The 16,510-nt window shown below is 46.6% G+C and overlaps 4 protein-coding genes across 4 annotated transcripts in view; 3 read left to right on the forward strand and 1 right to left on the reverse strand.

Moving 5' to 3' along the window:
* LOC124231390 (keratin-associated protein 10-12-like) overlaps positions 1–1,354 on the forward strand; it is a 7,114-nt gene extending 5,760 nt beyond the window's left edge. The window contains exon 2 of the mRNA XM_046648176.1: positions 820–1,354. Coding sequence (XP_046504132.1) covers positions 820–1,085 — 266 coding nt within the window. The 3' untranslated portion in view covers positions 1,086–1,354. The remainder of the gene's footprint in view (positions 1–819) is intronic.
* The window catches only part of TSPEAR (thrombospondin type laminin G domain and EAR repeats), a 166,776-nt gene that overhangs the window by 108,050 nt on the left and 42,216 nt on the right, over positions 1–16,510 (reverse strand). The gene's annotated exons all lie outside the window — the stretch shown is intronic.
* The window catches only part of LOC124231385 (keratin-associated protein 10-8-like), a 64,591-nt gene that overhangs the window by 14,729 nt on the left and 33,352 nt on the right, over positions 1–16,510 (forward strand). The gene's annotated exons all lie outside the window — the stretch shown is intronic.
* Positions 12,225–13,354, forward strand: LOC124231389 (keratin-associated protein 10-12-like). Its single transcript, XM_046648175.1, has one exon. The coding sequence runs from the start codon at positions 12,254–12,256 to the stop codon at positions 13,007–13,009; it is 756 nt and encodes a 251-aa protein (XP_046504131.1). The 5' UTR covers positions 12,225–12,253; the 3' UTR covers positions 13,010–13,354.

A 16,510-nucleotide genomic window follows, 5' to 3' on the forward strand; every position in this document is an offset into this window, starting at 1 on the left:
ATCTCTATGGCCAGCACACAGGATATAATTGTTGCATGAACAAATCAATTCTTGTATAGATGACCATGAGGCAGGAGGTGGCAAACGCTCAGTGAAGAGCACGTGTAAATATTTCAGGCCTTGCGGTTGCATGGTCTCTCCCATCACTGCTCAGCGTTGCCGTGCAAAAGCCGCCCCGGACGACATGTACATGCCTGTGTCCAATAAAACTTTATTACAAATGGGCAGCAGGCCAGCTGCGTCCCTCAGACTTCAGTTGGTGAGCCCTGCTTTAACGTGTTCCTGCACAGAATAAAATCTCAAAATACATGATTGCCTCCTGGTCTCCACTGATGGCACAAGACAAACAGGATTGAAAAGACACAGTCCTCCGAGTGGAGGCTGCGTGCACAGTGATGGCCTGGAGAAACCCCACGTGGGGTCAAACCCAGACGCCCTGTTCACAGAGAGAGGAATCGGCCTGAAGCCAAACTGATTTACGGTGGAGCATAACACAGAGGAGTGCGTCCCCAGACAGGAAGCTGCTGTGGACCGTGGTGGAAACAGCCAGGAGGAAGTCAACAGTGTGCTTCCGTGTTGTTGGAACGCCCACTGTCGGGTATAAAGGCCGCCCCGGGAAGGAGTCTGCAGACACCACCGCCTCCACCCCAAAACCAGCACAGCCTCACGCCACCATGTGCCACACCAGCTGCTCCTCAGGCTGCCAGGCTGCCTGCTGCTCGTCCAGGCCCTGCCAGGCATCCTGCTGTGTGCCTGTGAGCTGCCAGCCTGCCGTGTGCTCACTTGTGAGCTGCCAGCCTGCTGTGTGCACACCTGTGAGCTGCAAACCAGCTGTGTGTGTGCCCGTGAGCTGCCAGTCTGCCGTGTGCACACCCGTGAGCTGCCAGCCGGCTGTGTGCACACCTGTGAGCTGCAGGCCCACTGCCTGTGTGGCCCCCTCCTGCCAGTCCTTTGTGTGTGTGCCTGTGAGCTGCAGGCCTGCTGTCTGCGTGGCCCCCTCCTGCCAGTCCTCCAGGTGCTGCCAGCCCTCCTGCCCCACCCTGGTCTGCAGACCTGTCCCCTCTTGCACCCCTTGCTGCTGCTGACCCTGAGTCCCTTTCTCAGCTGCTCTCAGTGCACACAGGTCCACACCTGTACCCTTCCCAGACAGAGTGGGCCTCCAGCTTCTGCACGTGGCAGATGCAAAGTATCTGCTGAACCCTGTAAACTCAGGTGGGCACGTGGCCAGATGATCTGGATTCCTCCGTGAACCTCCCCATCCCCTCAGGGAAGCCCTGGTTCCCAGGGTCCTTCTCTGTCTCCAGCAGGAAACAAAACCCTATGTGAGCCAAATAAATCGTGCTTTCCCAATGCAGCTTGTCCATCGACTTTATCTTCCTTTATTTCCAAAATTCTTTCCCTGAAGGTGTATACAAATCGTAAGCTCAGCAGCCCCTCCTCAAGCAGCCGGCTTCCTCATGGCTCAGCTGATGGTGGGGGAATCACTGGTGAGCGGAGGGTGTGAGGAGGTGCTGTCCTCACATCGGCCATCGGAGACCCACACTGTGGATGGGGAAGGGAAGAGGAAAAAGTTCCCTCCCACTGAGTAGGGGATGGGAAACAGTCCTGGGCTCTGCGTCACACATAGTATCTTAAAGGATTACTATAACAGGGAGGGCAGGAAATTCTCACACAATCCCACCACAAATAGAGGGTAAAGTCCAGCCGTCCCAGCTAGAAGCAGCAGGAAGTGAGAAAGCCTTGCCCTCCAGGTCCCAGGCACACAGGGCCTGCTCAAGTCTGACTATGGGACAGCTCGAGACCCCTTCTGCCTCCCAACTCACCTGGCCAGCACAGCTGCTTCAGCAGCATCAGTCTCTACCCGAGAAAGGCAGATGGGTGTTGAGGTCCCCTCTGTGTGCCGGGCACGCAGGGCAGCTGAAAAGTTAGGGAGGAGCTAAAACACAGCACCCCCAGCTCCGGCCCTAAGCACAAGCTGCTGCTCACCACAGGAGGAATCAGAATTCTTTGGTACCCTGAAGGTCATCACAATAACAATAAAATTCAAACCAAGGTCAACATCTGACCAGGTTAATTCAAAACTTCTGCCATAAACTGATGACCTGACAGAAGAGACACAACCATTTCCTGGAGGAAACACTGTTCACGTCCGTTTCAGTTAGTCCATGATACCTGACATTCAAACAAAACTTAGAAGACATGAGAAAAGCAGGGGAAAAAAATCAATCAATTGTCGAGAGACAAAGCAATCAATAAAACTGGACTCAGAAATGACCCAGATGTTGGAGCCAATGGACTGAAACTTTCAAATAACTATGACTAGTGAAAGAAGTCAGACCAAGAAAGACAAACACTGTATTATCTGTTATATGTGTAATCTAATAAACAATGAGCCCATAGACACAGGGAACAGATTGGTAGTTGTCAGGAGTGGGGGTGGAGCATGCGCAAAATGGGTGAAGGGGGTCAAAAGGTACAAACTCCTACTTATAAAATGAATAAGTCCTTAGGATGTAATGTATAGCATAGTGACTATAAGAGAAAAAAAGAAAGAAAGAAAAGAAGTAATATACGTAAAGAAATAAAGGAGAGACGTGGAACCACGAGAACAGAATGAGAGTCTATTAGAATAAAAGAAAGAAACACACCTGAGGGAAACAAATAGAACTGCTAGAAACAAAAAATCAAGTAGTGTAAATGAAAAACTCAGTGGACAAGTTACACAGCATATTAGACACAGCTGAAGAGAGAATTAGAAAGATCAGAAGGCAGATCTGAAGAAAGTATCCAGAATGCAGCAAAAAGAGTCAAAGAAGTGGCAAATAAGTAAGAAAGGTTAAGTGATCTGGTAGAATGGTTAGAGGGGACACGTGTGTGGTAGATCCCTAAATAAAGGCACAAAAATGAAAAATTTTAAATTTAGGATAAGCATTACCCGTGGATGGAGTGAAGCATTGGATTAAGTGGGGTATATGGGGCTTCATGGAATAAATGAGGGAGGGAGCGGGAGAGAGAGGAGGAGAGAGAGTGAGAGAGAGAGAGAGAAAATAACTAAAATTAATATTTTAAAGGATCAAATGCAAAACACAGACTACATATATGGACAAATGAGGAATTTCAATAGAGAGATGGAAATGAAAAGAAAGTCAAACAGAGAGTGTAGAACTCAAAATACAATACCATACAGTACCAAAGATGAATTCAAAGGACTCATCAGCAGAACTGAGACAGCCAAGTGCAGAATCATTGAATCTGAAGATAAGCAGGTTGAAATTGCCCATATTAAAACACAAAGAGAGGGGCCGGCCCGGTGGCGCAGCGGTTAAGTTCGCACGTTCCGCTTCTCGGCGGCCCGGGGTTTGCTGGTTCGGATCCCAGGTGCGGACATGGCACTGCTTGGCAGCCATGCTGTGGTAGGCGTCCCACGTATAAACTAGAGGAAGATGGGCATGGATGTTAGCTCAGAGCCAGGCTTCCTCAGCAAAAAGAGAAGGACTGGCAGTAGTTAGCTGAGGGCTAATCTTCCTCCAAAAACAAAACAAAACAAAACAAAACAAAAAAACACAAAGAGAAAGACGGGGGGGGGGAGCAGAAAGAACAAGACATCAAACAGCTTAGGAGAATAAAATCATCATTAACGCCTGTAGACTCCCACAAAGAGAGGAGAGGGAGAGAATAAGGCAGAAGTAATATTTGAAGAGGTATAGCCTAGAAGTTTTCTAAACTTAACGAAAGACATAAAACCATAGATCCAAAAAGCTCAGAGCATCTCGAGTAGCATAATATGTCCCTCCTACAAAACAAAATGACCTGGACACCTCATACTAAAATAGTGACTGTCAAAAACCAAAAGAGGAAATCTTCAAAGCATTCATATTAAAAAAGACATGCTACATACAGAAAAACAAAGATAAGAATTTCATCAGAGCTAGAATTCGAAATCATACAATCCGAAACACAGTAGAACGGCACGTTTAAAATACAAAGGGAAAAAGCTGTCAATGCTGTGAAACTTGAAGTATCTTTCAAAATGAAAGTGAAATAAATACTTTTTCAGATAAACAAAAACTGAAAGAGATTAACAGCAGACATGCACCACCAGAAATATTAAGAAAATTTCTTCAAGCCAAGGACTATGACAGCTTAGAGAACCCTGGCTCTACACTAGGAAAAGAATGGGCTCTAGAAATGCTTTAAAGAGAAGAGACATGGAAAAAGCATTGCAACATAATTGACCGTCTAGCGCAAAAATAGTAACCATCCATTGTGGGATTTGTAACACACGTAAAAGTAAAATGCGACAACAAAACACTAAGGACGTGGGGGAAATGGAACCACACTGCTGTAAAGTCCTGCACTGTAGTGAAGGACATGGTATCGCTCAGAGCTACACTGTTACGTTAAAGGTGTATACTGTAAACTCTAGGCCAATCAACTTTGAAAAGATGTATAACTATGGAGCCAACAGTGGAGATGAAATGGAACCATTAACAGGACTAAACCTAAGAAGAAGGAAAAGGGGAAAAGAACAGATGGGACAAATAGAACATGACCAGCAAGATGATATTTTACATTGAAATATATCGATAATTATATTAAGTGTAAAGTGTCTAAATATCTAAATCAAAAGACAGAGATCTTCAAATTAGATTAAAAAAAGTAAGGCCCAACGATAAGCTATCTACCAGATATCCCACTTTAAATATAAAACATAGGTTAAAAGTAAAGAGATGGAAAAATATACCACACAAACACTAATCAAAGTTGGAATAGCTGCATTAACATCCAAAAAAGTACATTTCAGACCAATACGTATTATCATGGATAAAGAGGCATATTACATAATGATAAAGGGGCTAATTCACCAACAAAACAACAATTCCAAATGTGTATGCACCTAGCAACAAAGGTTCAAACACATGAAACAAAAAACCGATACATAGAACTGAAGTGAGAAACAGACCAACCCACATTTACCATTGGACTTCAGCATCTCAGTAATTGATTGAACAAGCAGACAGAAAATCATAAGGATATAAAAGGTCTGACAATCCTATCAACCAACTTGACCTAATGGATCCTGATACCACACACCACCCACAATAAGAGAATACACATTCTTTTCAGGGACACATGGAATGTATGCCAAAAAGACCACATTCTGCACCACAAAATAAACCTCAACCAATTTAAAGGAATTGAATTAATACAGTAAATTCTCTTATCACAATGAAATTAAATTAAACATTAATAATGAAAAGATAGCTGGAACCCTCCCACATATTTGGAAATTAACCAACCCACTTCTAAATAATTCGTGAAGAAGTCACACGAGAAATTAGAAAATATTTTGAATGGAATGCAAATGAGAAGGCAATAGGTCAAAAGAGCTGCGACACAGCTAACGCAGTGTTTAGAGGGACAATTATATCATTAAATACTTATAGTCACAAAGAAGACAATTCTGAAATCAATTATCTAAGTTTTCACCTTAAACTAGAAAAGAAGAAATTAAACTCAAAAGGAGTAAAAGCAAGGAAATAATTTAAAATACCAGCAGAAAACAATGAAATAGTGAATACAAACACACTAGGAAAAAAAAAAAAACACAATGAAACCAAAAGCTGCTTCTTTGAGAAGAGCAATAAAATTGATAAACTGCTAGCCTGATCAGGAAAATAAAAAAGCAAGAAAAGACACAAAATACCAATATTAGGAATAAAGGAATTATTACAGATCTTATAGTCAGTAAAAGATTAGAAGGCCTTCTCACTACTGCACTTGACCAGTCTTAAAAAATGTATAAGGGAATGATATCAACAGTTTGATGCTAATAAATTTAATAACTTAGTTGAAATGAACAAATTCCTTAAAAGACTTGACTACAAAAGCTCATTCAAGAAGAAATAGTTAAGCTAAATAGTCCCATGTCCATCAAAGAAATTGAATTTGCAGTTAAAAATCCAAAGAAAACTCCAGGACCAAATAGCTTCACTAGCAAATTCCACCAAACATTTAAGGAAGAAATACTGCCAATTCTGCATGAAGTCTTCCACAAGACAGAGGGAAATGCTCTTCCCTGTTCATGTCTAAGGCCAGCATAATCTTGACATCAAGATTAGACAAAACCATTGCAAGAAAACTATAGACCAATATCTCTCATGAACAAAGCTGCAAAAATACCCAACAAAATATTAGCAAGTCAAATCTGGAAATATATACAACAGATAAAAGCTCATGATCATGTGGGATTTATCCTAAGAATACAAGGTTGGTTCAGTGTTCAAATTGAATTTACGTAACTCACCATATCAACAGACATATCATCTCAACAGATTCAGAAAAGCATCAGACAAAATTCAAATTCCATTCAGGATAAAAACTTTCAGCAAACTACAATTAAAAGGAATTCTTTTAAAGGACACTACAGAAACCTACAGCTAACGTCAGACTTGATGAAAGATTGCATGCTTTCTCTTTAAAATCAGGAACAAAGTGAGGATTTCTAATTTCACCTCTTCCAGTCATTTTCAAACTGGAGTTCCTAAACAGTGCAACAAGGGTATAAAAATAAGTACAAGGCATACAGACAGGAAAGGAAGAAATAACACAGTCTCCATTAACATATTACATTGCTATTTATCTAGAAAGTCCTGAAAATTCTGTAATAAAGCTTCTAGAACTAATAAGTGGGGCAATTGAAAGAACAAAGGTTAATATACAAAATCAATTCTATTTCTACATAATAGCAATGAATAATTGAAAATGACAATTGATAAAGAACACCATTTACAGTAGTATCAAAAATTATAGAATACTTAAGGATAAATCTTGTGAAAAGAATGTGCAAGGACTAGCCCACTAGCATAGAGGTTAAGTTCATGTGCTCTGCTTTGGTGGCCCGGGGTTCGTGGGTTCAGATCCCAGGCACGGACCTACACACCGCCCATCAAGTCACGCTGTGGCACATCCCACATACAACATAGAAGAAGACTGTTACAGATGTTAGCTCAGGGACAATCTTCCTGAAGCAAAAAGAGGAAGATTGGCAATGAGTGTTAGCTCAAGGCTAATCTTCCTCACCAAAAAAAAGAAAAAGTAATAAAAATGTGCAAAATTTCTATGTTGGAAACTATAAAACATTGGTGAGAGAAATCAAAGAAGATATAAATAAATATATCATGTTCACGGATTGCCAGATATGTCCATTTTCCCCAAAATTGACCTATACTTTAAACACAATCTCAATCTAAATTTCAACATGAATTTTTTTGTAGATATTAATAAGGTTATCCTAATATCTACATGGAAAGACAAAGAAGCTAGAATTGCCTGAATAACTTTCTTAAAGAAGAAGGAAAAAGTTGGAGAACAAACACTCACCAGGAATCTATGTTGATCAAGGTAAGATGGTGTTAGCAAGACGACAGACATGTAGCTTATGACCCTGCCTGTTCCACCCCGAGACAACTACCCAAGAGAAATCAAAACTATGTCCACGAAAAAGCTTGTACACGAATTTATAGTGGATTCATTCACAAAAGCCAAAAATATGAAGCAAACAAAATGTCCATCAAGTTATCAGTGCGTAAACAAACTACAAACTCAGCAAAATAAAAGGAACAAACAAACTATTGATGGACGCAACAGCAAGGGTGGACCTCAAATGCATTATTCAGGGTGAAAGAAGGCAAGCTTGAAAGCCTTCCTGTTATCAATGTCATTTATATGTCATTCTAGACAAAGCACACTTGGAGGGTTGGAGACCCATTCAATGGCTGCCAGAGGTTGGGAGTGGAGGCAGAGGACTGACAAAAAAGGGGTGTGAGGAAATTTGGGGGAGTGATAATATTCTGTATCATGATGTGGTGCAGATGTGGTATATATAAACCATATGCATTTATAAAAATCATTGAAAGTACACCTAAAAAGACTAAGTTTTATTGTACACAAATTATACCTCAATACATTTGACTTAAAAAATCAAACAAACAAAGGAGAGCTTCAACGGCAGGTACTGAGGGTGAGGAACGAGAAGCTCATACCTGCTGACTGAAGCATACCTTTGTGGAAATCCTTTATGCAACTTACAGACAAATTACTTATGTTGAGCCTTATCTACCATGTTGAACATGTGTATATCCTAAGACCCAGCAACTCTGTTCCTGAGTATGTGTGCACACATAGCAAGAAAGACGGGTGCATGAATGAGCTTAAGATACGTTTGCATCACAGCCATAAGCAGGGAACAACCCAAAGGTCTGTCGACAGCAGAACAGACAAGCGGTGTTACATCCATATGATGGAATACTAGAGCAAATAAATGACTGGACTACTGCTCCTCATTCAGTGTGAACCCATGACCCCACGACATTGAGATACGGAAGACACAAAAGGCAAACATACTCCAGGGGAGGGAAGAGAATCTGATATCCAGAGTTACCACATTATAATATTCAAAATACCCATTTCAACAAAAATTATGAGGCACACAAAGGAGGAATAAAGTAACCTGGCCAATTTAGAGAGAGAAAAAAGCGATTAATAGAAAATTATCCTTGAAGAAGCCCAGCCATTGAACTTATTTGACAAAGCCTTAAACCCACTCTCTTAAAATACTCTAAGAGTTCAAGGAACCTGTGAACAAAGAACTAAGAGAAACCAACAGACTGATGTCTCACCAAATAGAGATTATCAATAAAGAGAAATACCAAAAGGAGCCAAATAGAAATTCTGGAGTTGAAGCATACAATAACTGAAAGGAAAACTCCACTAGAGGGGCTCAGTATCACATTTGAGCAGGCAGGAGAAAGAATTAGTGAACTTGAAGTTAGGTCGCCTGAAATACTCCAGTCTGAGGAGTGGTTGGGCAAAAGAGAGTGAAGATAAATGAACAAAGCATAAGAGACCTGTGGGACCACATCAAGCATGCCAACACACATTGAAGAGGAGTCCCAGAAAAATGAGAGTGAGAAGACCTGAAAATATCCCAAAGTTGAGGAAACACATGAATCTACACATCCAAAAATCTCAATGAGCTCCAAGTAGAACAAACTCAAAGAAATTCACACTGAGACACATTCAATCGAATTATCCAAAGACAAAGACAGAGAGAGAATCTTAAATGCTGCAGAAGAGAAGATTAACAGCCAATTTCTCATCAGAAACCATGAAGTGGGAAGGCAGTGGGATGACATATTTAAAATGCTGCAAGAAAAAACTGTCAAACAAGCAAAAAGTACCCTTCAAAAATGAAGGAGAAATTAAGGCATTTCCAGGTAAATATAAGTTGAAAGAGTTCATCACTGGTAGACCCGCCCTATAAGAAATGATCACTCAAGCTGAAGTAAAATGGTACTAAGCAGTCACTTGAAGCCATAAGAAAAAATAAAGAATGCCAGTAAAGATGTCAGTTTTGGTACTTTGTGCGTTTGTAACGATTTTCCCATTACATCTAGATTATCTAATTTTGTGGTGTACAATTGTTCATAGTTCTCTCTCATAATCCTTTTTGTTTATGTAAGGTCACTAGTGATGTCCCCATTTTCATTTCTGAGTTTAGTAATTTTTGAGTCTCCTCTCTCTTTTCTTAGTCTGGTGGAAGGTTTGTCAATTCTGTTGCTCTTTTCAAAAAACCAACTTTTGGTTTGCTTGATGCTCTCTACTGTTTTTCTCGTCTCTTTTTCAGTAATCTATGCTCTAATCTTTATTTCCTTCCTTGTGCTAGTTTTAGGTTTATTCTGATCTTTTTCTAGGCCCTTACGGGTTAGGTTATGCATTTGAATCTTTTTTTTTTAATGTAAGTGTTGACAGCTATAAATTTCCTTCAGAGCACTGATTTGCTGTGTCCCATAAGTATCGGTTTGCTGTGTTTTAATTTTCATTCATTTCAAAGTATTTTCCAACCTCCCTCCTGATTTCTTCTTCTTTTTTTTTTTTTTTTTTTTGAGGAAGACTGGCCCTGAGCTGACATCTGTGCCCATCTTCCTCTATTTTATATGTGGGACGCCTGCCACAGCATGGCTTGATAAGTGGTACATAGATCTGCACCCGGGATTTGAACCAGCGAACCCTGGGCTGCCGAAGCAGAGGGAGTGAGTTTAACTGCTGCACCACCAGGCTGGCCCCCCTCCTGATTTCTTCTTGACAAATTGGTTGTTTAAGTGTGTGTTGTTTAATTTCCAGATATTTGTGAATTTTTCCGTTTGCCTTGTTACTGATTTCTAGTTTCCTTTTCATTGTGATCAGAGAAGATACTTTATATGATTTCAATCTTTTAAAATTTATTGAGATTTATTTTGTGGCCTCACATGTGGTCTAATCTGGAGAATGTCCCACGGGAACTTAAGAAGAAGGTGTATTCTGCTTGGAGTGGAAGGTTGTGTGTATATCTGTTAGGTCGAGTTAGTTTATAGTGTTCTTCAAGTCCTCCATTTCGTTACTGATCTTGGATGGAGTAGTTCTTTTATTTCATTTTTTATTGGAGGAAATGGTTTATTGAAGTCCCCAATTATTATTTTAGAACTACAACTGTCTTTCTTCAGTTCTGTCGATTTTTAGTTCATATACTTTGGAGGTCTGTGGCTAGGTGCATATACGTTTAAAATTCTCATATCTTCTTGCTATGTTGACCCTTTCATCAATATTTAATGGCCTTATTTGTCTTTTACAACAATTTTTTGATTCAGAGTCTATTTTGTCTGATGTTATTATACTCTTCCGGCTCCCTTTTGGTTACTGTTTCCATGAAATGCCTTTTCCCATCCTTTTCCTTTCAATCTATTTGTATCTTTGGGTATAAAGTGAGTGAACTTACTCAGGAAGAAATCGACAAGCTGAACAGACATAAAATAAGTAACGAGATGACATGGGTCATCAAAAACTTCCCCAAAAACAAGCCCAGGACCAGATGTCTTCAATGCTGAATTGTACTAAACATTTACAGAACTATGAACACCAATCCATCTCAAACTCCTTCAAAAATCAGAGTAAGAGGAACACTCCCTAACTTATTCTATGAGGTCAGCATTCTCCTGACGTCAAAGCCACACAGAAACAAACCAAAAAGCCCTACACACCAATATTCCTTCTGAAGGTAAAAAGTCCTCAACAAAATACAATCAAGCCAAAAGCAGCAGTATATTAAAAGGATTCTCCATCACAACCAAGTGGGATGTGTCCCAGGAAGGCAAGAGTGACTCGATACACGAAAACCAATCAATGTAACGTGCCATAGTAACAGAATGAAGGGGGAAATCATGTGATCGTCTCAATCGATGCAGAAAAAAGCCAACACTCACTCATGATAAAAACACTCAACAAACTATCAATAGAAGGGAACTTCCTCAACATACTAGAGGGCATCATGAAAAACCCACAGCTAACGTCATGCTCAATGGTGAGACTGAAAGCTCTCACCCTAAGGTCAGGAACAAGACAAAGGTGACCACTTTCATCACTTGTATTCAACATTGTACTGGAAGTTCTAGCCAGAGCAGCTGGGCAAGAAAAAGAAATAAAAGACATCCAACTTAACAAGGAAGAAACAAACTTACTACAAAGCTACAGTAATCGAAACAGTGGCACTGGCATAAGGATACACATACAGATCAATGAAACAAAATTGAGAGTCCAGAAATAAACCCATGCATCTATGGTCAACTGATTTTTAACAAGAGGGGAGGCCCTCTCCAGTCCTTGGGCCACATCCTCCTTGTTGCCCTCAGCCGACATTGGGACCATCAAGTTTACAGAGCCTGCCCAGGAAGGGCCGTCCTCACGTTGTCTTGTCCCCAAAACAGGCACCTCGGCCACTTGTCCCCCAGTCACAGGCCAGGCCAGCTGGCCCAGGTCCGGACGTGCACACAGAGCCTGGACCCACATGGAGTGCGTCCCCATGGGCCCAGAGCCACTGTCACCAGGCGTCCTGACATATGACCCGCCCCGTGGAAGCTGGAGGGTCAGCCACAGGGAGGCTGCTCCTTCTGGCAGGTGTCCCTGCAGGGCAGACTCAGGACTGGGACAGCAGCCCTGCCCAGCATGGTCCACGTTTTACGAGTGGAGGCAGGACATCTCATAACACTGGACCGGCCATAATGAAGGCCTTCACAGTGCAAAACACCAACAAGGAAGGGAGGGTATGCGGCCTCCTGCTGGGACAACACACACCCCAGAGGGATATAAAAGCCACAGCCCCTGGCACCATGCACACTCACACACACACTCCACCCTCCTCCAGCCCCACCGCCCCACCATGGCCGCCTCCACCCTGTCCGTCTGTTCCAGCGACCTCAGCTATGGCAGCCGGGTCTGCCAGCCAGGTTCCTGGGACTCCTGCCCTGACTCCTGGCAGGTGGACGACGGCCCAGAGAGCTGCTGCGAGCCCCCCTGCTGCGCCCCCAGCTGCTGCGTCCCGGCCCCCTGCCTGACGCTCGTCTGCACCCCTGCCAGCTGTGTGTGCAGCCCCTGCCAGGCAGCCTGCACCAGCTCCTGCACGCCCTCGTGCTGCCAGCAGTCTAGCTGCCAGCCCTCCTGCTGTGCCTCCTCCCCCTGCCAGCAGGCCTGCTGCGTGCCCGTCTGTTGCACCCCTGTCTGCTGCACCCCTGTGTGCTGTGTGCCCGTCTGCTCTGGGGCCTCCCCCTGTTCAGACCCCTCGTGCTGCCAGCAGTCTAGCTGCCAGCCCTCCTGCTGCACCTCCTCCCCCTGCCAACAGGACTGCTGCGAGCCCATCTCCTGCACACCCGTCTGCTGCAAGCCCGTGTGCTGTGTGCCTGTCTGCTCTGGGGCCTCCCCCTGCCCAGGTCCCTCATGCTGTCAGCCCAGCCCCTGCTCCCCGTCCTGCTGCAGACCCTCCTCCTGCGTGTCCCTCATCTGCCGCCCCGTGTGCAGGCCCACCTGCTGCGTGCCCGTCCCCTCCTGCTGCAGCCCCACCTCCTGCCAGCCCAGCTGCTGCCGCCCAGCCTCCAGCGTGTCCCTGCTCTGCCGGCCTGTGTGCAAACCCTCTTCCTGAGTGTCCCTGCTCTGCCGCCCCACGTGCTCCCACGTGGCCCGCTGCGGCCCCGCCTCGGCCCAGAATTCCTGCTGCTGAGCAGCTCCGGCTCCTGCCTCTCAAGCTGCTGTCTCTGCTCCTGAGCACAGGTCCCTCCCAAGAGCCCGACCCTCAGATGCCAAGATCTCTCTCTCTCTGTTGGGGATTTGCACACCCCACCGCCGTCCCATTCTGAGAAGAGATGACCCGCAGATCCCTCAAGGCAGGGACCTGGGGGACCCGGGAGCCTCCTGTGCGGATTGGTTGCCGGCATTCGGTGTGACAAACGTCCATGGCTATAATCAATACAACGTCTGTGTCAGGAAATCTGGCCCTCTGTGTCTTCTTTCCTCCTCCTGAGCCCCCCACCCCCCGCGGCCACTCCCCACATGGGCAGCGGGTCCCCATCTGATAGAACCAGACAGTGAAGACGTGGTCTCAAACCCAGGTTCAAACAGCTGAGGGACACTGAGAGCTGACAGCGGTCGCATCTGCCTGCTCTGTCCCCTGCTCCGCCCTGCAGCCCCCTCCCGCTGTGGGGAGCCCTCCAAGGCTGGCCCCCAAGGCGGGCGTGGGTGCAGGAGGCTTGGACCCCGAGGGGCCTCGGGCCTCCTGTGTACACCGTCCCCTGCCCATGCAGTGTGCAGCTGAGTGGGGAGCAGCAGAAACCTCGTGTGGTTGGGGATCCTACTGACGCCCCTTGGAGAGAGGTGCCCACAGAGAGGGGGAGCACATGTGTGCTGGTCCTGCACAGGCCTGAGGCCGACCCCTGCATGCGCTGACACATCCGGAAGTTCCCATGGGTCCCAAAAGGGGCATGGATGTCAGTTCCCACATTACTCGTTCTGCTCAAGGTTTCAAGGTCTGATTGAGGAGGCCCAGAGCAAAAAGTCACCTTGTGAACAAATCCATGGGATAGTGGGGGAGGATGAGCCTTCAGTCTCAGTGGGCCACCAGGGGTACCAGTCAGTCTGACCAGGTCAGCACTGGATGTCTACTTATACCCTAGGCCTCTGATGGAAGAGGGGCCCACTCACAGGCCTGGGGTTGGCCTTTCTCTGTGAACTTGGGCTCTGCCTGTGTCACAGCGAGTGTCAGTCGGACTGGGATTCTCAGATTGGACTCTCCTGTCCCCTTGTTCCCAGGGGACCACAGATGCCACGGATCCACAGGGAGCCCCAGCACCGCCAGGCAGGTGGGCAAAGGAGGGGCCGGTGTGGTTTTGCAGCTTTGAGCTGACTCCCCGTCAGGAGTTGAATTGTGTCCTCCTCAAAAAAGAGATGTTGGTATCCTAACCCCCAGCACTATGACCCTGATCTTATTTGGAAACAGTGTCTTTACAAATGTGATCAAGGTAAAATGAGGGCGGGGGCGGTGAAAAACAGGACACTGTGGACACAGAGACGGGCACAGAGGGCAGACGCTGTAAAGATGGAGGCAGAGGTCAGGGTGATGCCAAGGGATGGCAAAGCCACCAGCAAACCTCGAAGCAGGAGAGGACGGTGTGACCAGGCACCAGGAAAGGAAAGGCTTAGCAACAATCTCATCCATAACTAAACACAGTCTGTCAGATGCTTTCCAGACAAGGAAACACAAAATGTGCTGTTTTTCAGAAGCTCATGTCGTTTCTGCAGCTGTTGCCATCCTAAGTGAAACTTACACAGTTGCAGGAGGACCCCACAAACTGCTCCAGCTCTAAGCATCCAGGAGTTGCCTTACACCTGCTGTGTAGTGGCTTCTTGCACGAGCTGGCTGTGTAAGGGCCTGCACATGCGCCGTGAGCGGGCCCAGTTGTTACGCAGTTGTAACACATCCTCTGCGCTCTGGTGTATAAAACCTCCGACTGCACTAAGCTGAGGGGCGGGGGGCACCGCTGTGGAGCCATCCCTTGTGCCCCCCATTTGCTTGGACAAGCAACAGACCTTTTCTCTTCACCCGCCTCAGCCTTGGTTGTGCTTTTTGGCTCCACGCTCACCAAGAGATGGATGGACCACTTGAGTTCAGTTACAACGGGACAGACTCCCTCACCGCCCTCAGAAGGAACCAGCCTGCCACGCCCTGCTCTCGGACTCTGGCCCCGGACTGTGGGGGATAAAGTTCTGTTGTTTCAGTCACCAGGTCGGGGCACTTTGTTGCCTGAACTCCGGGAAGTTACTACACATCCCCCGACTCCAGCCCCTAAAGAGGGTGGCGAGGCCAAGAGGAGGGTGTCTGGGGATGATGAGGTCAGGAGTTCAGGCCTGCAGGTGCCGGGGGTCAGGAGAGCATTTCCTTGGAAAGAGCTGTGCCATGACCCCCAGCCTTCCAAGGGGCAGGGACTGTGGCTGTTATGTCCTCAGCTGCCAAGGGAGGAGGGGCTCCCAGGGGATCACCAGGAGGGTGGCAGAGTTCCTGCAGGGAGGGCCCAGGGAGGGCCACCACGGCCTCAGTCCGAGTCAGCCCAGAATCTGTGCTGGACGCTCTGGGTGGTGGTGGGGTGGACTAAGGGCGATGCTGCTGAGTGTCCCCATAGGTCTGATGTGGACCCTCGGGAGAGAGGATGGGGGACTGAGGCTGGGGAAGAGCCTGGAGCCGGGCAGACCTGGACAGAAGGAGCTCCAGCTGCCAAGCACCCGAGAAAGGAAGGCCCAGCTAGAGCGAGGCCGCCTCCCTGGTTGGGGCCAAGGGGCTGCGCTGCAGCAGGAAGAGCCCATGCAGGAAGGATGGGCTGGAAGACCCCGCAGCAGGGCAAGGAGCAGCCAGCCTCACAGCCCGCATGGGGCGCCCGCCTTCCTTCCCTCGGCAGCTCCCGCCTCCTCCTACCTGGCGGTCAGGGCTGCAGGTGGCAGGACCACGGAGGGAGGGTGAGAATCGGAGGCTGTGCCACAGAGAAGTTGGGTGGGTCCTGTGGCACCTGTGACAAAGGACCACGAATGTGGTGGCTAAAACAACACAAATTTATCATCTCACAGCAAGAGGCCACCTTTGAGTGGTCAGCTGCCTGGTCTCGGCCACATGGTAAGCTGGGCCTGCTCTGCAGAGAAGGAACTTTCCAGAATCCTTAGGAAACCACCCCTGGGGAAGCAGTTAGGGAAAGACACTGAGGAGAGACGTCGCACATATTGGGACAAGTGTCCACTCTGGTGTTTATTAGACCTTTGATGCTGGAGGCTGCAGAATGTGCACACGCCGCACCAGTCAGTGTGAGTGCCAGGTGGATGACCTGGGCTGCTGTCAGGGGACACTGGGGGGTGAGCCCCTCAGCCTGGCTGGCTGGGATGGAGCAGCCTTGCTGCAAGGTGGTCTAGTTGGGTCCAGAAGGTCTGAAGTGGATGAGGACAGGGGCGTCTCATAGGAGTTCCGAGCTGGCTGCTTCCGACCCCACACATAAAGGGAGGCCATAAGCTCAGGAGCAGCAAGGGGTACAAGAGGGGACAGATCTGCAGACCAGGGTGGAGCAGGAGGGCTGGCAGCACCCGGAGGACTGGCAGGAGGGGGCCAGGT

Source organism: Equus quagga, chromosome 21, assembly GCF_021613505.1.
Source record: "Equus quagga isolate Etosha38 chromosome 21, UCLA_HA_Equagga_1.0, whole genome shotgun sequence".
In the NCBI taxonomy this organism is placed as follows: domain Eukaryota; kingdom Metazoa; phylum Chordata; class Mammalia; order Perissodactyla; family Equidae; genus Equus; species Equus quagga.